The 25,228-nt window shown below is 43.5% G+C and overlaps 2 protein-coding genes across 2 annotated transcripts in view; both read left to right on the top strand.

The window, feature by feature from the left end:
* LOC125882018 (uncharacterized) overlaps positions 1 to 25,228 on the top strand; it is a 381,147-nt gene that overhangs the window by 281,064 nt on the left and 74,855 nt on the right. The gene's annotated exons all lie outside the window — the stretch shown is intronic.
* Positions 1,484 to 22,577, top strand: c1ql3a (complement component 1, q subcomponent-like 3a). Its single transcript, XM_049565629.1, has 2 exons — positions 1,484 to 2,495; positions 21,614 to 22,577. Exons 1-2 carry the CDS (start codon positions 1,905 to 1,907, stop codon positions 21,791 to 21,793), a joined length of 771 nt encoding a protein of 256 aa, XP_049421586.1. The 5' UTR covers positions 1,484 to 1,904; the 3' UTR covers positions 21,794 to 22,577.

The following is a 25,228-nucleotide window of genomic DNA, read 5'->3' on the forward strand; positions in this document are numbered from 1 at the left end:
CTCTGGAGCCAGACCTGGTGGCCTTGGGCCATGGGGCCTGGTCAGGCTCACACTGAGCAAGTAACATGGAGCTGCTGGGCCCAGCACCGGCAGGGACAGGAGTCAGGGTTGGATGCATTGTGTGCTGGGCGGCAGGCGTGCTGATCCCTGGCGTCTCAGACTGGCACAATGCACCTAAGAAGTGTCCCAGATTGTCAACAACAGATGCACCCAGGATACCTAGTGCGTCATATGTGGACGTGAAAGTCCAAAGACCAAGTGCCGATGTGAGTGAAAATGTGTCGCAGCCATCAGGCCTTACCCTGCTGTAACAGATGTCACCTCTGTGTTGGAGGTCAAAGTCACGTATGATTGAATAATTAAAGTAATAAAATGAAGAGAACTTTGTTTTAAAATGTCTTTTTTACAGTATTTCAACAGAGCGTCTCCAAAAGTGTAAAAGTGCAGCAGGGTTTTTTTTTCTCTGGTAAAATCATCTTCAGAGAAAAGAATATAATTCATGCTGTGATACGCACGCTTGTCTTTCATGCACATGCTCTGACTGCTGGTATGTGAAGGATAAATCAATCGTCATCAAAAGGTTCCGTCTGATATTTTTGTTAAAGCTTAAGTTATTCATGCACTTTTATTGAGAACATTATATGACCAGCCAACCATATTCCTCCCTGAAATATACGTCTGTACTGGACAAAATATTTCGCTCTGACCTTACTGACAGTTTTTCTTGATTGCTCAGACACGATAAATGAGACTGGGATCCACTCGATCTTCATCATCACCTCCTCAGTGCTGAAGTCTCCTCTTGTGAATGTGTTCACACGTCAACACAGATCTCACTGACAAACCAAACACTTTGTCTGTGTTAAACAGAAGGAAAACATGTGTTCACAGTTGATAGAAATTAACTGCATGATTATGTGTGTGTGTGTGTGTGTGTGTGCGTGTATGTGTGTGTGTGTGTGTGTGAGACAACAGAGTGAAACAATTAAGTTTCTCCTCAGGGATGAATAAAGTTTATCTTCTTACAGAACAGGATGATGAATACTGTTAAACAAAGCACAGTGTGTCGCTGTGTGAAGAGTTCAGACACAACATCAGCTGTAGATGCTTCTACATCTACAGGCTGCTGCTGCTGCTGCTGCTGCTGCTGTGAGTGTGGGTTGTATCTGGGCAGCAATGAGTTCTGGCTTCAAGGATTTATTAAACTCTGCAGCCTCTCACAGTTTAACAGAGACAGTCCAAACGGAGCATCATCACAGCACACTCACAGATGACGGGTTGATGAGTGTCACAGAGTCTGTGATGAGTCCTCACCAGCAAATACAAACATCCTTTCTGACTGCTCTCAGATTCTCTGAAACGCTCTCTGGGTAACCTGCCCTTTTTCTATTGGCCGACAGAGAGAGCATCAGGATCCTCTCCCTCCCTCTCTGTCTCTCTCTGATGCGCTCGTGCCGTGTATCTGCGCTTTGACTCTGCGCGCTCTGTGTGAGGCACACGGTCTAACTGGCTCTGATCCACCTTAAGAGTTGACTTTGGTTCGGGACCTGTGGATCAAAGAGGGGCCAGACCCCATGTCTGGACTGCAGACATGCTGAATCCAGTGCTTTTGGAAATCAGCGAACAGTAAAGAACTTTGAGGAGAGACTTGAAGAAACAGCGCATCAGCAGAAAAAGTGTGGAGAGGAGAGGAGAGGAGAGGACGCCGAGGGGAGGGGGGCTCGCTTTTAAAAAGTTAATCAAACATTAGCAACAAAGTGTAGCTCCGCTACATTTTTTTCTTTAAAGGGGGTTCCTCTCCAGCCAGCAAAATTTCACCCAAAAGCAGACAACAGGATCGTCCTGCGCTGACGCGGCTGGTCGGCAGGAAGCGGCTGGTGGCGGCAGGGGTCCTGGGGGTCGTTATGGTTCTGGTTTTGGTCATCCTCATCCCGGTTCTGGTCAACTCAGCGGGGACTGCGGCGCACTACGAGATGCTCGGCACCTGTAGGATGGTGTGCGACCCGTACGGCACCAAATCTCCCACCAGCACCGCCACGGCGGACACGGTCCGAGACAACAGCCTCGTGCAGTCTTTACCCACTTTTATCCAAGGTCCGAAAGGGGAGCCGGGCCGTCCGGGCAAGGCGGGTCCGAGGGGACCTCCCGGTGAGCCGGGACCACCCGGTCCAGCAGGGCCACCTGGAGAGAGAGGTGAACCGGGCAGACCTGGTTTACCGGGACCTCCGGGACCCAGCGCAGCTGCCGGAGCAATAAGCGCGGCCACCTACAGCACCGTGCCCAAGATCGCCTTTTACGCAGGGCTGAAGAAGCAGCACGAGGGCTACGAGGTGCTCAAGTTCGACGACGTTGTGACCAACCTGGGAAACCACTACGATCCGACCACCGGGAAGTTCACGTGCTCCATCCCCGGGATTTATTTCTTCACTTACCACGTCCTGATGCGCGGAGGCGACGGCACGAGCATGTGGGCTGATCTGTGCAAAAACAACCAGGTAACACAAACTGAGCATGTAGGAGCAAACAGCAGCGACACAGTGTGACGCTCTGCGCGCGGACACTTTTAAAAACTTGTTTTACGCGCGACTTCACAGAGTTAACTCTCCATTTAACACATGTCACACACAGCTGGTGGAGTCAAGTGCTGACCACGAGTTAGGCATGTAACAGCTGCTGTTATTACGACCGAAATATCTGCGTGTGCGTGTGTGTGTGTGTGTGTGTGTGTGTGTGTTGACCAGGGAATTGTTCCCTGAAAGGGGAGAGACAAGCGGCAGCAGGATGCAGAGTCTGGTCATGGACCAGAGGTGGGTGGGCTTAATGGGACAGCAGGTCAGAGGTCAGAGTGTGAGGAGAAGCTGGGTAATTACTGGAGTCCTCATGGGTTTCTGCATTACTCAGGCGGGATGGAGAGAAGTGTGAGCACTCTGAACAATGGTAACAAGACGCCGGCCAACATTTGGCAGTGAACTCTCTGTAAACTGAGTCCCACAGGACAGCAGCGCTGCACCGCTGGGCTTTAATCCGTCTGATATGATCTTCATTATGTTTGGTAGATGTTTTCAAATTCAGTCAGTCATTATATGAGTGGCCATTTCTCTCTGATCTCAGCGTGTCTCCATCTCTTCTCACCCAGTATCTTTCAGGTAAAATAGAAATACCACAGTGTAAAAGCTGTGAGTGAAGAGCTGCACTCAGTCCTTGGAGAGCAGCGACATTATTCATGCAGTTAATCCATTCTAATAACGCATGAGGCCATTTGATCAGCTCTGGTCTGTAAGATGTGTCACAACCTCACAGACTCTCTGAGCTGCAGAAACACATCATAATATTTGGTGACTGCATGTTTGCAGCAAAATAAATAAATGCTTCAATAAATGAATAGACAGCGTTCAGTTCAGTTTGATTTATAAAGCCTCACAGGGCTTTACAGCAGACAGCATCCCTCTGTCCTCAGGACCCTCACAGCTGATCAGGAAAAACTTCCCAAAAAACCCTTTAACGGGGAAATAAATGGTAGAAAGCTCAGGAAGAGCAGCTGATGTAATAGACGTGGTGTGTGCAGTACAAACATAAATATGCTGCTCATGTCTGGGTGTTTGGAATATTGTTATGGAATAAGGGACGATGTGCAAAACATTCCTGCAGCCACAGTTGTTTGCTGTGTCCTAACAGCTCAGGCACCAAACATAAAGTCATTTATTTTTCAGTGCAAAAAAACATAAGATAATAACAGCAAAGCCTGCGGCTGCACAGAGGCCCTTTGGTGCCTCCTGTCTCCTCTGTTGTGTGTCCTGCTCTCTGTGCGTCTCTGCAGTCATCAGGCTGTCAGCAGCAGATCTAATCCGTGGGGCAAACCAGTGTTGCAGCGTCGCTCCACCAAGCAGATCCCCTCCTGCCTGTCAGCCCGACACTGTAATGCTGCTGCAGAGCGCGCCCAGCGCTGCAAACATGTCTGGGATTAAAGCAGCAGAGCTGCACCCCGTGACAAATCAGCAGCTGCTCAAAGACATGTTTCAATTAGGACGGCGGCTACTGAGACTCTTACACACGGTCAGAGCACAAAAATGATCAACACATGATGATGGCGACCGTTGCTTTGATTTATGATCCATGACAAAATCACTCAGAAAATGTGACTTCACTTTACGTGATTTAAATCAGTTGTCTCCGTCTTACTGAGTCATTTTCTGTTTTTCTTTGAGTTCTAACAATCAAATGCAAATTATCTTGTTACGATAATCTTCTTAAAATCATCATCACTCTTCTGGTTTGTCGCGCAGTGACCACGTTACATCTAATTCATACAACAGAGGAGCAAACATGAGTCATCTTCTGATGTATCGTGTCACTTGTTTTAAGAAAAGTCACAACACGATGCGTTCAGACGGAGATCTTTGCAGCGCTCCTCTCTCTCCCTGTCTAATAACATCTGGAAACATCTGTCAGTGAATTCAGTCCATATGAAACATCACATGGAGACGTCTCCTACAGGGGACAGAGATGTTTGTCTATATGAGGTTGTTTTCTGACGCTGTTAGTTTCCGTGCCAGTGTAATAGTGATGATGATAATTGTTGACAGCCAGTTATGTTTTGAACAGCACTCTGGAAATATTGTCACAACCTGTTTTTATCAGTTTAACATCTCCAAGATCAGACACATGCCCAGATTTAACGACGCAGAAAAAGTCACACATGCTTTCCGATTATCCGTCTCAAAACGGCAACTCACACAGCAGCCAGGTTATTCTCCTCAGCATCCCTGCACTGGGTGGTCGCCCATTATCTTTAGAATACACTTTAAAATGTTTTGAATCAGCTACTTAACCCCTGACAGCCCAGCGAGGCCCAGATCGAAACCTTTCAGCAGTCCCACGGACCAGGCTGAAAACCAAGACGGCCCCTGGTCTCTAGAGCAGCATCCCCTCAGCGTGAGACATCGGCAGACTCCACCGAAGCTTTAAGTGCCCCGTTAAAACTCACTGTTACAAGAAGGCCTCTCTTTATAGTGTGTGTTTCACATATTTGTGCTTTTATCTGCTGTAAATTCAGAGATCAGGTCTAATTTTTTTAGACATATGTTTTTTTGTTTTACTCAGATTTCACCTGCGTGTATGAGCCTCTCTCTCCCATCCACATTTTACTTACTGAAACATGACATTGTATTTTTGCACTCGCTCCTCCGTCTGCTCCTGTGTGTCCTCTGTGTCTCATATTTTATTTTTTATCCTGTAAATCCTTTCTGCTTAACTTATTACTATGTTTATTATTATAATAACTATTATTATAAATACCAAAGCAGCTGCTAACACATCTGATTGTTGCTGATAGCTCATTCTTTTGTTTTAATTATTGGCATTATTTGGCCTCTGGATCGGTGACAGACTCATCAGCAAGGCGCAGCCGATCAGCTAAAGGTGAAGCTGAGCGGCTTTTTCTTTTTCTAGATTGTGTAAATAGACGTGTGCAGGGAGACGATCTTTGTCTTAGTCTCTGTCCTCTGTCCTCTGCACGCAGGCTCCATCAACCTCCTCCGAAATTGCTTGGTGTCATCTGATGCTCCCCACAAAAACCCACAAATAGAGACAAAGATATTTAAGATGAATCATGTCCTTACTGAGGTCTGTGGAAGATGATAATCAAATAATATTCCCTTCATATAAATAACAAAAGTATAAATCTGACAAAGAGAGTTGTGCTGTATAATAAGTGTTTGGTAAGTGTACGTTAACTTGAGTAAAAGCTAATGTATGCTGGACTGAAGAAATGATCTGAATACTTTTTCCATCACAGCATTACTACAAGAAAAGTTTGTAATAATCAGTCGGCTTAATACCAAAATATTCCCACAACCAGAGGACTGAAATGACCTACAATCAGATCAGTACAACCAGACTAAAAATATAAAAGAATAAAAATGTGTTCCAGACATTTCCAGCATTCCCTTTGTTCCAAAACTGGAACAACAGGAACTTTAAAACAGAGACAGATGGGGTTGAATATCGGGATGTTTCCAGGCTGCACAGAGAAGAAGAAATCTGTCCAAGCACTGGTCTTTTTGTATATATGCAAAAGTCAGTCATATTTTGTGACCCCGCAGTCATTTGCTCACGCTGCAGTGTAAGAGTCATGGTTAACTGGGTTATTCATCCATTCATCCATCCATTAGCTATACATGCTCATCCTTCAGAGGGTCGTAGAGGGGCTGGAGCTGATCCCGGCTGGCAATGAGACGAGACGAACAACCATCTACGCTCACACTCACATGTACGGGCAGTTTAGAGTCACCAGTTAACCTGCATGTTTTTGGACTGTGGGAGGAAAGCGCCACTGACATGAGGTGAACATGCAAAGGCCCCGATCACACAGAAGGTGTTTTGCAGGTTGCAAAACACGACATGCACCACACTGCCTTTTTTTGTGTAAATTGAATGCTACTAGTAATAAAAAAGAGAAGCTACTGTCTGTAGCACTGGTTGAGGGTGAGAGGCTGTCAGCAGATAAACAGAGATCTGTGTGGGTACATGAGACCTTAAAAAAGAGGCTGGATCATGGGGAGTACCACCAGTTGGTCCAGGAGCTTCTCCTCCATCATGGACGCTTACAGGCAGATTTTAGGATGACTCAGGGCAGTTTGACAACCTGCTGTCTATCATCAGGCCGTATAGCTCTGGGTATCCATGAGCCATACCATGAGTTTCTCCTCCATTGTTTACCAACTGTAAACTTGTTGTCGTTGGGGGGGTCGGTGGCTTAGTGGTAGAGCAGGCGCCCCATGTACAAGGCTGTTGCCGCAGCGGCCCGGGTTCGACTCCAGACTGTGGCCCTTTGCTGCATGTCACTCTCTCTCTCCCCCTTTCACACTTGTCTGTCCTATACATTAAAGGCTAAAAATGCCCCAAAAAATATGTTTAAAAAAAACAGAAGGCCCGACTGGGCAACGGGGAAAAAGCAGAGATGACGTGTGACATTTTTCCGCTCTGAGTTGCTGTTTTTTTAACTCGAGGAGTTCGGAACACTCCGGCAAAAAACCGCCAGAACCCTAGAGCTCAGAAACATGAGGCGCGCAGCAACGTGAAATCAGCGAGCAAAAAGCTTCATACTCATGAAAAACTGTCACAAAAATGCGCCTCCAGCTGCTGAAACACTTTGAATGTGATCGGGGCCAAACTGCAGAAGGGCCAGGTGGGTTTGAACTCAGTACCCTCTTTCTCCTTACTGTGAGGTGACCACTGCATCACCACACAAACATCACAGTGTGATCCACGTCTGGAGTCAACTCCTCCTAAATTCCATTCACATCAGAAAGTCAGTCGGTTTAACAGATGATCTTTAACCTGATAATAAAGTCGGGGCGCCAGGAGCCGATCCACAGGATACAGATCTGGACCAGGCATTGTCATGATAGGTGCTGCCTGTCAGCAAACAAACACACAGTCACACCATGCAATACATACAAACACTGCTGATTTCTTGTGACGGAGCTGACATGAAAACTATTTTGGCTCAGTGAACGTCTGCTGTCAGTCGGCCTGGTGAAGGCACTTTGTCCGGTCTCTGTCCTCTCAGCGCTGCAGGAGCTGCTGCTGACAGACGGAGACGCTGAATGCAGGTTGGAGTCGGCGTGAATTTTAACCTGCTAACTCCATTACATTGCAATGACAATATATGACAACGTCTGCAACATAACAGAATTCTCCAGACATGACATACGACATGTATGCACGCCATGTCTGTTGAGTGACACTCATTAAAAGTGTCGAACACCCTACCGTTCCGATCTGTTAACATCTGCAGGCTGTTCTCACAATTTTTTCGTGTGTTTTCCTACAAAAAGCAACGCACGTTTTTAAAGCTGCTGTGACCAATGTGCTGACGGCAGTAAACAAGAAAGCAGTCCTGAGTGCTTGTGAGGAGGCAGGACCGGGTGGTGGATGGGTTACAAAAAAACTTTCACCCGGGACTTTGACCTGGAGTCACATGTTCGGATTCATGTGAACTTTGAGTGAACTTTAATTCATTTTAAGGTTCGACATCACAGTGCCTTTTTTCCCTAAACGTAACTGCTGTAATGTTACGTTAATTACTCAACTGTATGTTAAGGACATAATTTCATTCATGGGCCACACATTCGTAGGATATCATGGTCTATGAGAATACGCTGGCATCTGACACCGAGCTTTGAAATGGTCCCAGGCGCAGTAGAAGTGTCATGATGAACGGATAAACAGGGGCATGGAGGGGCAGAGTGAGTCCATACGTTGTGTGCAGCTCAACAGTGAAGACTGTGAGATTTTACCTGTTTGATTAAATTAATTCTCTGTAAAGTTTAGGTGACTGGACAAAATTATGATGTCGCGCAAAATTCACAGGGATTGGCTGAATTTGTGATAACTGTTGCAGCATCCTGGCGGGACGGCTGAAATACAACATTAGAATATAAAACATGGTTTAATGTCTCAAACTGGTAACGCTGGCAGTTCTGTACAGAGACGACAGAGACCGTCCGGGACGTGGAGGGATCGAAGACCAGCCCGGTTGCCAGGAGAAATGTTGGCATTGCACAGTTCTGCAAACAACAAATCCGTTACATCTGCAAACTAGGGCTGGGTGATGTGCCTAAAAATGTTCTCACAAGAAAAAAAATCATATCAGTCGTATTGTTAATTATCAAAAAAAGGCTGTCAATTGTGGATTAAACTTTTATGCATCGTCAGAGCACGACGCATATTTGAGAAACAGCAGAACATTAAACAAATCTGAGGCAGATTCAAAACAATTGTAGTCAAAATGAATTAAACAATAAATGCACAAAGAAATCTTAACTCTGGTACAGATGGTTTTAACAGTGTCGTAAGTGTTTTAGCCGACGAAGGAAACAGAATAAACATAATATATATACATAATGACATATCCTGATCTTTGCTGAGCAACAGTTTTCTGTGAGAGGAATTAAAGGCCTGTTGATTTTAAACAAACAGTAGCTGGGGCTATTAACTGAAGTTTATCTGTGGTTTGCAGAAACTTATAATGCCAACATTGATGTTGAACATATTCTGATTGAAACCAGGATCAGAAGTAAAAGTTGAATAAAAAAATATAAAATATGCTAAAATGATTCTAATCAAATCTAATCAAACTAAAGTCGTCAAACACCGTCTTTTGTCTGTGGATGCTGGCGTCAGACACGGACGCAGGGAGACACCCTTCGTGGCGGTATGTTGTGGACTGACTGACAACAGTTTGTAAAATTGTCGGCAACTACTTTAATATTAAAATCAACAGTCTGTGGGTCGGGCAGGAGGGGGACAGGGTGGGTCAAACAAACGCTGGACTTTCATCTGGGACCCTGGTGTTTGGTTCCTGTGTACATTTTAAGCCAAGTCATGATGTTGTTTTGTAAACCTAACCTTGTTCTTTTGTAGCATTGACTTAAAGAAGTCAACCTGAAAACAAAGTGCTTTACCTTATTCCAAGTTCATCTTGAAGAGACTGAGCATGTAACGAGCACAAGCTTTACATTTCCTGTGAAAACAGAGGTGTATTCTGACACATGTAATAACACATGTAACAAGTGACATGCCGTCTGCAAATGTCCAAAACTGACGCAGGAGGATACGCAGTGCGTAATGTTTTCACATGTAGGTGTGCTGAGAAGCTGGGATGAGAACACATTGGGTTAAAAGAAATTAACAGTGACTGTCGGTAGGCAGGATGTGAACAGTGGTCTGCTGTGACCGTCTGTCCTCCCTGACCCTCTGTCTAATGGCCGTCTAACACAAAACCACTGTTCATATCTGTTCATGTTATTAAAATTACCTGTTTTCTTATTTGTATTTATATCAGAAGTGCGAGTCTGTCTGCTTCATTTTCTGTGTTAAACTTTTGTGTATTCCTGATTTATACTTCAGCTAAAATGAGTTAAAGCCAACAAAATATACAGAATAACCAATAAAGTCAATAATTCTAACAATGTACGTAAATTAATCCAACAATAAAGCATGGGTTTTATTTGAATACCACACCTCTGATTGGCCACACAGCACTTCCTGACACATCTCTCACACGTCTCACCCACAGACTGTACATGTAGTGGATTGCAGTGGACACCAGAGACACTCGCTCCTTTCACACTGCCAGATTTTCGGCGAATGTTGGGCTGTTTTGCCGGCAAGCTGCGAGCATTTAGACACACAGAGCCGGATTGGCGAGTTGATCCGAGGTGACCAATGTTCCGCCTCGTAGGGTAGACATATTGGTGGAACCTTTTTGGTTTAAACAGACCGAGGCGGCCTTCTGCAACAGGAGGAGCTGTTGATGACTTGTGGGAGGAGCTGTTGATGACGCTGCACGTGCGAGCCACTGGCGGTGGATAAACAGGAAACAGCTGATAGCAGGAATTAGCGAGCAGCTAGTAGCAAGAGGGAAACACAAACCTGACAGACACTGTAAAGATGAGCAACTGGGGAGACAAGGAATTGCGCGCCCTCCTTGTCCTCGCAAACGAAGAGGCCATTAACCGTCAGATGACGGGGACGGTGAAGAACGGGCCGACTTATGAGAGAATCACCGAAGGACTGACCAGCCGCGGCTTCCCTCCCACGTCACTGTTTACGTCACACGCTGAGCTACACGTTTTGTTACTTGCTCACGCCCCCCATTGCCCCGAAAAAGGCACATTCTGTATAAACAAAAGTAGGTAGGCGGCATTTTGCTGCACTCCCCGATTTTGTTTTTATACTGCCAATGCTGAAAAAAGACTGATTGGGCTTTCCTGCAGATTTGCACAACTCCTGTTTAAAAAGGGCTGTAGACACAACAAGGGTCGAGAGACGAGCTGAGAGACAGAGGACAGAGAGGGACATACTGGTGTCATGTGTTCTCTGCAGGACATGTTCATGTTCTCATGTCCCAAAATAGACAAGTTTTATTTAGCTCTGTTATTTTTATTGCTTAATTACTGTCTTTTGTTTATTCTGGATTTATTGAGTGAAAAATATATTTCAGAATTGTGTTTTTGAGTCAGTGACAGAGACATGCAGACTGAAAGAGGCCGAGACAGAGAAGTGCTTAAAGGAGAAAGAGGAGAGAGAGATGGAGAGCAATAGGCTGAGTGATGATGTCATGTTATTGGAGGACATGTTCACATGTCACAAAGTCTAAAAAAAAAGAAAAGAAAAAGTTTTAATTTAAGTCTGTTATTTTATAACAAGCAGTTCAACTGAACATTTGTGTTGCCTGTTTGTTTGGCCGACAGAAAACACTGATTTGATATAAAGTCAAAAAAACAAAAGTAACTTTGCAAGTAGGAAGTTACTTTTGACATTTTCTGTTTTTTTTTCTTTTGTTTTTGTGTGTTTCGTGTGTCCTTGTGTATCAGTCTGCATCTGAATGTATGGTGTATGTGAAACCCTGAGTATCTTCCATTTCTCCACCTCAGAGGAACTTTGGGAATCCTGCCTGTCAGCACGCAGCGTCCTACGATACAAGTCAAGCTGTGACACATCACTTTGCTAAAGTGCAAAACCATCCAAACCAAACCTTTTCACTTTTTGTCCCCACCCAAACACGGATTATCAACACGGCCAACATGTTTCTGTTAGTAATCGTTAGTTCAACTTTCTGCATTGCCGCTTATGATACCACATGTGTCGCCTGGCGTTGTTATTCAGCTGTTTTATATTTTGTGTTTACTGTAAGGGGCATGCACGAGTGAGGCTTAAACTAACGTTACCGACCGTTGTTACAGTCTGTAAATTGTTTCAGTTCCTGGAGGAGGTCAGAGGGTTTAACAGGTACAGCTGTGTATCATCTGCATAACTATGGACAGAGATGTTGTTATGATGTGTTATCTGTTCCAGGGCTGGCGAGTACAGGGTGAACAGAGCAGGTCAAAGGGTAAATTCAGTGTAGCGTCAACTTTTCAGCCGGGAGCATTTACACTTGCAGTTTACTGAGGTCTGCATTCTGTAGATGTGACTTAATAATGTTGTGTTTTAGTCTACTGTAGTCTACAGTACTTTGGAGGAGGTTTCAAAATATCGCAGTATATATTATGTATTTCAATATAGCCTAAAAATGACATGATATTATTTTTCAGCCATGTCACCCAGCTCTAGTCAGGAGGAGTGTTGCCCTGTCCACTGGCAGTGAAGTAGGATGGGGACACGGTCAGGGGAACGGGTCAGCAAGGAGGATCTGACAGGTTATTGTTTAATGTTGTAGTTATTGATATAGAATTTAAACCTTTGTGTTGGTACAACCAAGGTTTCCATAATGGCTTGTTTATTATTGATTTATTTTATTGTGATTTGTGTTTCTTGATTTTGACTGAACCGTCCAGCTCTGGGTCGTCTCAGACCCTCACAGAAGGGGGGCTGGTCCATTGTGGACTTGATCCCTTAAAAAAAGAAAAACTGCTCTCAGACCCTGAGAAGTCCTGTTCATAAGGGACTGACAGGCAGTTGATGATGTTGATGAAGATGTGTAACGAAAGAATAAGTTGACCCAGCATCCTTCCCATGCCACCTGTTCCAGACAGAACTGTGCATCCTGACCCCCAGATTCCACCAGATACGTTTCAACTCTAGTCAATGTGTGTGTTTCCACCGGCTGCGGTTGTGCTGCGTTCCGGCTCCGTCACAGCTGCAGCGCTCCGGAGCCCTCCGCAACAGATACGCAGGACTTCTGTTTCTGCCAGAGGAGCACAACGCAGCAATTCAGCACAGAGCAGATCGTGCGGGGCAGGAAGTCGTGCACAGAAATAAAATAAAACATCCGGTTAATTTTCAAAATAAAATACACAGTGTTCACAGTGGATCATATTTCCCTGCACTACACCTTGAAAACGTCATAATGGGCGGAGGCAGGCCTGAAGTCAACAGGTCAGAGGTTTCCAGACGTCATTTCACCCCGTTGACACCATGGACGAGGAGATGTTAATCATGGAGGTGCACCCAGATGTCTTCCTACTACTCCTCTGGTTTTGTGCTTCTGTTTATAGAAACTACATCTTGTTATATCGCGAGATTATACGTGAATTTGTGATCTCGTGGGTCCTTGTGACTCCCGCTGTCCGGCGGAGCTGCACCGCTCCGCACAGCAAATGCAGCCGGTGGGTGTTGACAGACAGGTGGAGCACGCAGCGGATAATCAGCGCAGCCGTTCTGCAGCGGACACGCATCCAGTGGAATTCCGGCGTGACTCGAGCTCCAGCTGCCAGGGACAGGGTGGGGCAATGCCCTAATGCCCAAATGTATGTCAGATTTTAAAGTGGGTTATAGTAATCAGTTGTTACAGAGGTACAGAAGCCCTGAAATGCAAGGTGAATTTTTTAGTCTTAATGAGGGTGTTTTAAAAGAAAAGAGAAAACCTCGCTGAATCAAACACTTGGTGCAGGATACAAAGGGCATTGGAGGTTCAACCAAATGCAGCATGAACAAAAAGTTTTATCTTCTCACTTCACTACATAAAAATGTTGCCTGTAAAAAATAATGTAAGTGTGCAGTGGTGCAGATTCTACTTAATAACTCACACCAGAGCTGCCAGCTGGCGACGTCCAGGTTCCAACACGCGCATATGGGCAGTCTACTTGGTGGCCGAGTGAGCCAGCAGGAGGAAGAGAGATTGATTTTTTTGCACAGACATTACCGACACAACACCGCCATAAAACTCTGATTAGCCCACCACACGTATGTCAAACACGTGCCAAGGGGCTGGATTTATATGATCATCACTGCAGCTCTCACACAGCAGCAACAATATCCTGATTAATAGCAGATGGGCTGCAGGTGGGAGAAATAATACATCATTAATGAGGAAAATATTAATTACATTCTCTAACGTGAACATAGCAGAGAGCACAGCAGCGAGTGTGAGTGTGTGTGTGTGTGTGTGTGTGTGTGTGTGTGTGTGTGTGAGTGTGTGTGTGTGTGTGTGTGTGTGTCCATTCAGAGCGACGCTGTGTTTCACTGACAGACTGAGATATTAAAACTCTCGCTCATGTTAAAATTCCTTCCCGAGGTTTTGAGGAACTCCTCTTCACCTCTCAGGTCAGGATCTGCAGCTCTAGTTTGTTCTTTTTCCCTCTGTCACTGTTCTGCCTGTTGTGGTGCAAAAGCAACATTTATACTCTGCCACAGAGATAACTGCAATTATGATCTATATCTATAAAGAAACAGCAAAAATAATGATTTATAATAGAATTACGTAATTTATATTGTAAAAGTGTTCGGTGCTCTGCCAGTGCTGCACTCTTATGATAGTGCTCAAATTAATAAATGTATTCTTTGATTTTGAAACAGCAGTATTAACCCTTTCTGCGGTTACTGCATTAATAAACCACTGCATCTGATTTTAAGAAAAACCCACGACGTGAGATTTTAGATTCAGAATGTAGCCTGGTAGAAAGTCAAGCGTGTGAGCTACAGTCAGAGTCACTGTGAATCATAAACTTTGTTGGAAGCCACATATAAATAATGTGAAAACTAAAATGTCAGAAACCATCGCTATACTTTATAAAACAAAGGATGTGCTTAACAAAAAGTCATTACACACGCTTGACTTACCGTGTGGAGATATGGGGTAACGCATACAAAACTAACACTCAGCCTATTTTTAAGTTACAAAAAAGAGCTGTATGAATTATAAATCGATCAAACTACATTGAACCAACTAACGAATTGTTTATTGATTTAAAAACCCTTCAGATTTATGATTTAGTTGAATTTAAAATGGCACAGATAATGTACAAAGTATATAATAATTTACTTTGCTGCAGTACTCAGAGGCTGTTTGAAAGCAGAGATGTTTCTGTCAGAGGTGTCAACTTGCTGTGAAGATGAATTAAAAATGTGCAGTTCACTTTCCACGTTTAAAACTGAAGTCCTAATAAAATATAAAAATCAGGTATGAAGAAGAGTATGAAAATACTGAAACTCTTGGTTGTATTTGCTTGGATTTTTGTTATGGAACTTTATTTATTTATTTCTGTTGGATGTTGAAAGCTTGCTGTATAGTCTAACTCAGATCATGAAGTTAAAGAGTTGCCTTGCTGAAGTTTTGGTAAAAAGGGCGGGCATAATGAGCATGAGCTTCAGCCTACACCTTTTCGATTAGCTTCATCCCTTGTTGTATTATATTTGTGATTGAGGTAAATCTTCTGTGTATTTTGTTGAGGGTGTTTTTCTGAATGCTAATCGAAATAAACTAAACTAAAACAAACAAACAAACAAACAAACAAACAAAAAAACCTGCAAACATAGCTTTCTACTTTACTGATTTTGTTTTTTGTTTCTTTACTTCTTAACCCTAAATAAACCAAAAACACATTTTAGCTCATTTTCCAACACGGGGAGCCGACTCCAGTAACGCAGGTCACAAACAAGCGTATCTTGGTGTGTGCATCACCAGTAAGTGTCCTCGGGAAACACTTCTGTTGCATTGTGGGACTTGCAATGCGTTTTTCTAAATGCTGCACGTGTTGACAAATTGGTGAAGATGTAACTTTGTTTGATTGTATTCTAATTGAAAAAAGTGTTTTCTTTTATTTGCGTTGTGTTGACCTCTCAGGGCCACCGTATGTTTTAGATAAACAGCCCTTTGGAACAATGAACAATTGTTTCTGAGGTGATATTAAAAGATTGGCGGCTGTGGCTCAGGTGGTGGAGTGGGTCGTCCACTAATTGGATGTTTGGCGTTTCGAGCCCCAGCTCCTAAAGTCTGCAGGTCGTAGTGTCCTTGGGCAAGATACCAAACCCCAAATTATTCCCACTGGCTGTACCATCGGTATGTTAGTGTGTGTGAATGTAGCACGTAGCACCTTGTACGGCCTATCAGCCGCCAGTGTGTGAATGTGTGTGACACTGTGAATGTGACATGTAGCGTAAAAGCACTTTACAGAGACTGTGTTGTTAACAAAACTTGTTAAGTATGTTAGCACCACTGCCACGCTGACACAACAATGCTAAAGAGGGTTTGTGGCACAAATGTCCAAATGAGTAGTGCAGTTAGCTAACGTTAGCTTCCACTAGACCAGACGTGGTGTGCGATGCGCACAGTAACATAATGAACCTACAGACTGACATAAAGCACTCAAATTATTCTAAGTAGCTGACATTCCTAACTGGGAGCCAGTGTGAAGAGGCTAAAACAGGAGTGATGTGGTCACACTTCTTGGTTCTGGTTAAAGCTCAGCATCTGAGTTCTGTTCAGTCTGCAGTCGACAGTTTGGTTCAGGCAAGTAAAGAGGCTGTTGCAGTAATCCACACTGTAAAATTATTATTATTATTTTTATTAATTTAACCTTTATTTAACCAGTAAAACCTCTTGAGATTACAAAAAAAATAATAATCTCTTTTTCAAGAGTGTCCTGGCCGACAGACAGCAACATGACACAGAGCCAAAGTACAGAATAAAAACATAAAGCTTTAAAACACGTAATATAAAACACAAAATAATATACTACAAATAAAAGCTAAAAAGTTTGTTAATATATGCTAGAAATGAACTATAAAAAATGGCAACTACACGTGATTACAAAGAAAGAAAAAAATATTTGACTGTAGATGAATCGCTTTCACAGTGAGTTATTTTTACAGTAAATTGTTGTGAATGTGACTGTAAACTGTGATCTCACAGTAGTGGTGCCTGCATATGACTGCTGTAAAATAATTATATTTAACAGTCACCTCACAGTTTATGCACTTTTGATTACTACCAGTGGAATTACTGTGTTTCACTGTAATCTCACAGTTAAACTCCGTTTATTACTGTGATTTAGCAGTGATGTTACTACATCTACCTGCATGAACTTCACAATAAAACTCTGAATTCTGAGTTGGTTAAATATCACATTAAAAGCCTGTGAGGTGATTATAATGTGATTTATTGGGAAATATTACAGTTACATGCTGTAACTTATTGGACATAATTTTTAGTGCAGTGACGAGATGAAGGTGTGTGAAATGGTCTCTGTGTTTGAGTTCTATGTTAAGATGGATCCAATTTTTTAAATACCTCTAAGATGATGAAAACATGATTGCAAAAGCTTTATGGTGTGTTGCTCATAACCTAAATTACTGTCAAACCAGACAAGATTCTCTGCAGCAGGCTTGGTATTATCCATTAGGGAGACCTACCAAAGGCACAGTTTGTTGACCCAGTGAAAGAGATCTCTGTATTGTTTGAGTTCAGCTGAAGAAAATCTTTTGACAATCAGAAAAATAGCATTCCAGGGACTGTGGGGTCGGCAGGCACATCTGCATATCATCAGTATAGAAAATAAAAAGAGACACAATGCCTATGGATACACAGCCTGTTCTCATTCCCAAGTCCTCAGATATCGCCATGTTCCAGTGATTTTGGTGTCAGAAATTGTCACAAAATGCACCTGTCATGGCGGTATGATAACATAAGGAGCTGGAAAGTCCAGTAGGGTTAGTGGGAGGGGAATTGGATGGGTCCAACGTTCACTTGCTGTGTGAATGTCAAAAGTCACCTTTCGCAGCAACTGATGTGCCACCGGACAGCGTCAGTCCTTCTGTGGTGTAATGATACGCTGCCAAATGGCAGCTGTCATGTCAGCATCAATAAGCCGCTGGACAGCATCAGTTTGAAACACTAGCGGAAACGATGTAATATAAAGAGCTGGAAAGTCCCTGTGGGGCGAGCAGGAGGGGTGGTGGATGAGTCCAAAACAACCCTGGACTCTCACCCAGGAGCCCGCTGTTCACTTCCTGTACGAATGTTGAGACAAACCATGAAGTTTTTCTCTAAACCGAACCACGTGCTTTTGTTGCACAAACAATAAACATGAACATGAGATGTTTTCGTGATGTTGTAAGTTTGTTTTGAAAAAACCTGTATGCATCTCACAAGCAGAAACTGCATTTCCTGTGAAAACGGAAGTGTATTTTGAAAAGACACAATGTATGTAACAGGCTGAAGTCGACACGCTTTCAGCAACAGGTGCAGGACGATACCTAGAACATCAAGTCCACAGACAGAACATCAGTATTTGAGGCGTTGGGAAGAGAACTCATTGGAATACAGTAAGTGCATGCATAACTTATTGAACAAAAGCAAGATTTGATCAAAGATTATAAGCAACGCTTTAAAAATATACATCTAAGAAGGTGTTCAGACAGTTGTAGTTCAGTCATTAGCACACAGGGTGTGTGTTGGTTAAAACACATTGAGTTTGAATGTTAAAGTTCTTTGAGCCTGTGGTGGAAGGTGTGCAGTGACTCTGCTGTCCTCGCTTTTGTTGAGAGTTCATTCGACCACTGTGGAGCCATGACAGGGGAGGACACTGATTGACATGAGCAACCAGGAGGTCCTGGGAGTGACAGGCCGGCCCAAAGACACTTGGAAATGCCTGGTGGTCGGTGGTTTGGTGCTTTTTTTTTCGCCATAACTCAAGAATTCAAACGCTAATCATGACAAAATTTCACACAAATGTCTAACAGGATAAAATAATGAAGGTCAAAGGTCAAAGGTCAGCTTGACTGTGACATCATCATGTTTTAACGTCATATCTCAGGAACAGAAGGGGAGACATTTGGTCAGATACTGAATTGGTGACTCTAATCTTGAAACTGTGCTGATTGTATAGATCTTCTGTGTGTGAAGCATCCATGTTTTCACTGACATGGATGGAGACTGTCAGAGACACTGGACTGGTGGGTGGAGTCATACAACCACAGGGTGGACTGGTGGGCGGAGTCATACAACCACAGGGTGGACTGGTGGGCGGAGTCATACAACCGCAGGGCAGTAATTCTAGTTTCATTTATATATTTACGTGACTCAAGACCATGATCACATGAGACTGAGCACAAACATCACATACAGTATTAACAAAACAATGGCACACAGCATGTTGCTACAAAGGAAGGACATTCTTCCAAAAACTTTTGAACTTTGAAACTCTGAAAACACTTGACGTATCTGACTGTAACAACAGTAGCTCAAACATAGATGGGCAGTTTGAATAATATTTTGCCTTTCTGCATAATTCATTAAGCCTTCATTCTAACATTCAGACTAAATATGACACTCATTTCCCACATTATCGTCACAGAAGTTGCAGATCCTCTGGTTCTCTTCAGCCCTTTATCTTTGACTTCAGCAACTCTGGTGTTGTTCAGTGTAATTGCAAAAAGCCAGGGTATGATTGAGGATTGCACAGGAAAGGTTCACACACTGTCACTTTTTTAATGATGTACTAACACTTTTCAAAAAAGATTACAGTTGACAGTGGTGCAGCCTTCTCAACAGTCAGATTACACTCTAGTTTCCTCTTTTTAATACTTTGTTAAAGTGATGAAATAGAGACAGCACAGTGTTTGACATTTATTGTACCCACAGCAGTTAAGCAACAGCCTCTGCTGGGTTACAGCAGCACCATTTTGTAAAAACTACATGCAGAACTAGTAATAATGTCAATTTTTTAAGTTTATTTATGATTAGAATTACATTTGCTAACAATTATTTTGGACCACGGTGCATGGTGTATTTTTATTGTAGCCTACAGTGACATAAAGAAAGTACAAAGAGTGGGGGCAGTAAAAGTGTCTAATTCCTGGAGCGATATGGAAACAGAGTTTTGTCTTTTAGTAATGATCCTTCATCCTCTGCTCCCCTGTCCTACGTGGTGCTAGTGACAATGACAGGCGGACTCCAATGTGGGGGATGGTGTTATATAGTAGTGTAGCTGCTTTCAGGAAGAGCTCAGTGTGTGTGTGGTTGAGAGGGATCGAGACGGGAGATGGAAGGATGTGCTCAGGACAAACAGCTGTTGTCGATCGGAACAGAGAAGAAATTAAAGCCTTGTTACCACCAAGCAGTTCAGTTCAGTTTAGTTCAGTACGCTTTCTTCCTGTTCCCACAGTGTAAAGTTGTGGATGGTCCCAACAGAAGCGTTCCTTAGCGTCCCCATGTTTGGTCCCCCCTCTGTTGGGGTACCTAGCACACAGATCTGGTACTAAAAGGTGGAGCTAGAAACCCTGCAGTCTGATTGGTCAGTAGAGGACGCTCACTCTGGTTTTATGTAACCTCTGTTCATACATCAGTAAACTACAACTATAAAATGAAAGAGAAAAAAATCACTTCATTCACTGGGCCGACTGCCGGCAACTTTTAAGGTGGAACGTTAACTTGTAATGTTACTCAATGCATGAGTTGATGACGTGAATCCATCAGCACACCTTAAATTTCACTGTGACAACTTTGACCATCACTTTAGTTTTTATATGACACACACTTTTAGTAATGACTTTAAAAATATAGAATCATTTGGAGCGGATTATGTGAAGGTCATATATTCTAATCCTCACTTCCTGTGGGCTACAGCAACACTAAACCCCTGAGCTTGCCTGAGAAGGACTAAATGCACAAAGCTGCTATTTTGAAATATCCCATGGAGAGAGACTCTCACTGCAGCCTGTTCTATTTTGTTGTGAAAATGTGGGCGTGCAGCCTCGTTCTGTGGACGATAAACCAGGTGCAGACTTCCATCTGTGTCACCGCTGATGAGGAAATACAGCGAGTGCTGGACAGAGCAGTGAGTGACAACAACCCCGCCCACATTTAAGAGGACTGTCTGAACACACCGAGGGTCTAGGTACCATGTCTGAAGACTTACTGCTGGTTCTGAAAGGGTTTGGTGGAGACGGAGCTAAAATGTCCAGTACGGTGTTTAATATTTCCTGTCACTCCCATCTCCCATTGTTGGTTTGTTTTGGTGTTGGCGTCCGTGTATCAATACGATATTGTCCTGTAAAATATCCTATTATGATACTATATCGATTTTTTCCCCAGTAAACACCACATTTTAAATATGATCCTACCCTGGATAATGAAGAAGAAGAAGATATACTTTATTAATCTCTGAGGGAAAATTCACACACATGCACAAACATGACCTATACATACATTAAATGGGGAGATGTCAGAGTGAGGGGGCTGCCGCAGACAGGTGCCCCGAGCAGCTCAAGGGCACCTCGGCAGCACCCAGGAGGCGAACTCTCCAGCCAGTAGTCCACACTCCATATTTGGTCCAGACAAGGACTTAAACTGGTGACTCTCCAGTTCCCAAACCAGGTCCCGATGGACTGAGCAGCCGCCGCCTTCAGAAACAAGTTTTTCATGTCCATGCAAACACACTCTACGTTAATCAGCCTGTCCACTCTGGCTGATGACTGGTCACTAGTGATGGCCAAACGAAGCCTTATGAAGCATTTTCTTTATTTTCTGAGCCCACTAGATGGCACTCATGGTTTAAAGAGAGAGGCTCAAAGAATGGCAATTCAGTGTGCTTTCAACCTTTTGTTCAACAAAAAGCGCCATCTAGTGGGCTCAGAAAGTAAAGAAAATGCTTCATGAGGCTTCATTTGGCCATCACTACTGGTCACTGTCTGACCTGCCCAGCTACATTCTACTGCCAAGCATAGCTTGTCATAAATATAAAATATAAATCATAAATATTTCAGGTTCTAATGGCCGTCAGCAGAGCTTCACATGTTCTGTGCTTTTGAGATATGTCTTAATATGTATGATTCATGCATGACTTTGTGTGTGTGTGTGTGTGTGTATCTGTGTGCCTTCCTGCAGGTACGTGCCAGCGCCATAGCCCAGGATGCGGACCAGAACTATGACTACGCCAGTAACAGCGCCGTGCTGCATCTGGAGCCAGGAGACGAGGTCTACATCAAGCTTGACGGAGGCAAAGCTCACGGAGGCAACAACAACAAGTACAGCACCTTCTCTGGATTCATCATCTACGCCGACTAGACAACAACACATCCATGCCCTCAGCTGTTACAGGCCTCATGGCCCAGACTTATTCTTCAAAACATGTGTGGACAAACCAGTATAACTCCGCCCCCATAACCTGCAGATTATTTAAGTTTCTACATTCTGACAACACCCCTGTCCTCAGTGCAACTTTGGACAATAACATCGATGAAATGGTTCAAGTGTCAAAGTGTAGGATCAAACCCTGTCGTCCATGTCATGTCTTCATACCATTATGTCACACTTGAACTTACAGCTGATGTCTTCATGTTAACGTAGGCCTGTCACAGAGTGATGATGGTCGAAGGGAGAGCAAGTGTGTGCATGTGTGGGGGGAGTTTCACTAAACACTGTAGCATAGCCCACATACAGCCGATGAGGTGGTTTTAGGTACGTTAAGAGGAATGAGTTACACTGATAGACGCTACGGCTCATTGGATCGGTCATCAGCTTATTAGGCCTGTCAACAATTCAAACTGTCTAGAAAAGTGGAAAAGATAGAAATGTAGCAGCCAGTGAGTCGGTCTGAAAATGATCTGTGGGATAATTTTGTGCAATATCTAGTATAATAAATTCTATTTATGGTGATAATTAATAAGAAAGCCCTCAGTCAGTGTGTGTGCTTTGTTTTCCTTCGTTCTGTTTTGACACCATGCTGTGAAGATAGCCAGGAAAACATGTAATCAATTAACATTAATTCTTTTTGTTGTTTCGATTTCGAAACCTAGCCAGAGTAACTTTATGTTAGTTACGTAACTGTATGTGAAGGTGGTATCATCATTCGTGGGGCGCTAACTCATGGGATGTCATGTGTCTATGAGGATATGTTTGCAGATATTGGGATATAAACGTTCCAACATATTCTCATAGAATGATGTCCTATAAATTTGTGCCCCACGAATGACGATACCTCCTCAACGTACAGTAGCGTAATTAATGTTAGGTTAGGTTTAGAAAAACAAACATGGTGAGAACGCACCTTAAATGTTCACACGAATCTTAACATGGGGCTCCAGGGGAAAGTCCCGGGAGAAAGTCTGTTTTTTTGTGACGCATCCACCACCCTATCCCGCCTCCTTACAAGCACTCAGGACTGCTTCTTGTTTACTGCCATCAGCACATTGGTCACGTGATCGCAGCCTTTCAAAATATGTGGGATATGTACGAATGTGAGTGCATTACTTTTTCGTAAGCTTAATTTACCCAGGATGTCTTGTATCCAGATTAGATACTTAAAAAAACTTAAACCTTCCCCACATGAACTGAAAACTTGGCGGGAAAATCTTTGTTGGTTTATGTCAAACTTAACAGAGGGTGAATATGTGGGAGAAATAAATCTGATTACAACGAAGGCCCCTGTTGAGTTTTTCTCTGCTGTCTGCTGGGTGGCATTCAGAGAAACTCTTAGTGGAAGATGGAAGTGAGGGCGGCCATGTTGAACTTCAGACAGTGCAGTCCTGAGCACTTAATGGTTCCCTGTGAAGTTTTTTTTCTGTCTGAGGGCAGAGGTGTAGTGGAGGGTACATGCGGCTATACCCACCTCTTTCTCTGGCCGTGGACAGTATACCCACCTATTTGCCCAAAAGGCATCGGAATGAAAGGAAGAGTATACCCACTGTCTACTCAGTAATCTCCCCCAGAGTCCTGCACAGGTCCATTTTTATAAACCTGCATCCGCCCATAGCCGTAAAACTCCGTAGTCAAAGCCACACCCTCCCGCACCCGTTAATAAAAGTCCCATGACCCAACCTGCACCCCAGATCAATCAAACCCCCCCAGGCTCCAGTCCCTCACATGAAGCTGGTTCTCCGTTCTTGAATTGGACGTCTCTTTGACTGGATGGTGAAAACATTCAATCACTGCCAGGTTAGGAAACATGTTAGCATGCTCCTTCCACCACCATCAAACCTCCAAAGGATCCCAACTCCATGTAGGCTGCCACCTCATCCTCGGGCTGCAAAGTGTCATGGCTGGAGTCCTCCACGTCGGTGACCAATGTGACCACGGTGACCAAAGGTTACACTAGTGTCACTGACTTTCAAAATAAAAGGAGCTGCAGCTTGATTACAGTGATTATACTGCATTTCTTTCTGAAAACTAAAAAATATATTTTTGCTGCTGCCTGCCCACGTTTAGTTCATTTTTACCCATGGATTCATATATATACACACATGTTTTTTTTTTTGCGGGTTACCCATCATGTAACTTGGTCATGAAACTTGGTGGGCGTGTGTGAGACATGGCCCGAGGAAGAACCTATTACATTCAAATACTTGAACTTTTAATATTGTGAGATAAATGCCATCCATGTTAAAATCCAGTAGATGTTCAAAAGTGATGAACCATAGCTAATTAGCAGAAATACAATGACTTCATATCACAATCCACGTCCAGCAGTAACCCTCTGGACGAGCTCACACATGCAGTTGCTCAAACTTTACACAGAAAGCAGTCGTATTAGAGCATTCTTCGACTGTTAGCCTCGGTGTGTGCCATTCTAGTTTATCTTGTGCACATGCACATGCACGCACTCAAGTAGGGTGGTGCACACTCTTGCCAAGGGATTCACACTATTCTTCTAAGACGCCAAGATATGCTGCAGGGAACGGAAGACTGCATTCTAGTAAACATGGATGTGAACAGTGTTGCATTTATAATACTTTGCCAGTGTTTCATGTGGAAGGGAGGAATACGTCCGACACATTTGTAAGACCTTCAGACAGGCCGAGTTCCTCACTGAAATGACTTAGGATGCATCTGAAATTAGTGGAATCGCACTAGTAGCAACTAGTGATGGCCAAATGAAGCCTCATGAAGCATTTTCTTTATTTTCTGAGCCCACTAGATGGCGCTCATGGTTTAAAGAGAGAGGCTCAAAGAATGGCAATTCAGTGTGCTTTCAACCTTTAGTTGAACAAAAAGCGCCATCTAGTGGGCTCATGAAATAAAGAAAATGCTTCATGAGGCTTCATTTGGCCATCACTAGTAGCAACAGTGCTGGCCGAGTGCAGCAATAAAAAACAGTGTTGGTGCCGAGCGTAGCCTCATATGAACAGATGCTGCTGGAACACAGCTGGAAAAAGTTGTTAACAGCAGCAAGTGCATTCAGCATGTCGTTTCTTCTAAGCAACAGTTTGCTTTATGTGTTACAGTGATATTCTAGAATCAGTCCAGTGCCCTTTTCTCTCACGGAAAGTATTTCAGTCTTTGGACCAGAATAAAATCTATTAGGAGTCCATTCAGCTTGACAGATATCAAACACAGCTAATGAACAATTCCAGAGACGTACATTTTGCAGCGTCCGTCTCAGATCACAGTTTATTGTTGACAACCATTTTTAGCTTATGAATATGCATAAGCAGGTGCCAGGATGATACTTGACATAGTATAAAACTCAGACTTAAAGCAATCATAACAAGCTAATAATATCAA

The sequence above is a fragment of the Epinephelus fuscoguttatus genome, linkage group LG21 (assembly GCF_011397635.1).
Source record: "Epinephelus fuscoguttatus linkage group LG21, E.fuscoguttatus.final_Chr_v1".
Lineage (NCBI taxonomy): Eukaryota > Metazoa > Chordata > Actinopteri > Perciformes > Serranidae > Epinephelus > Epinephelus fuscoguttatus.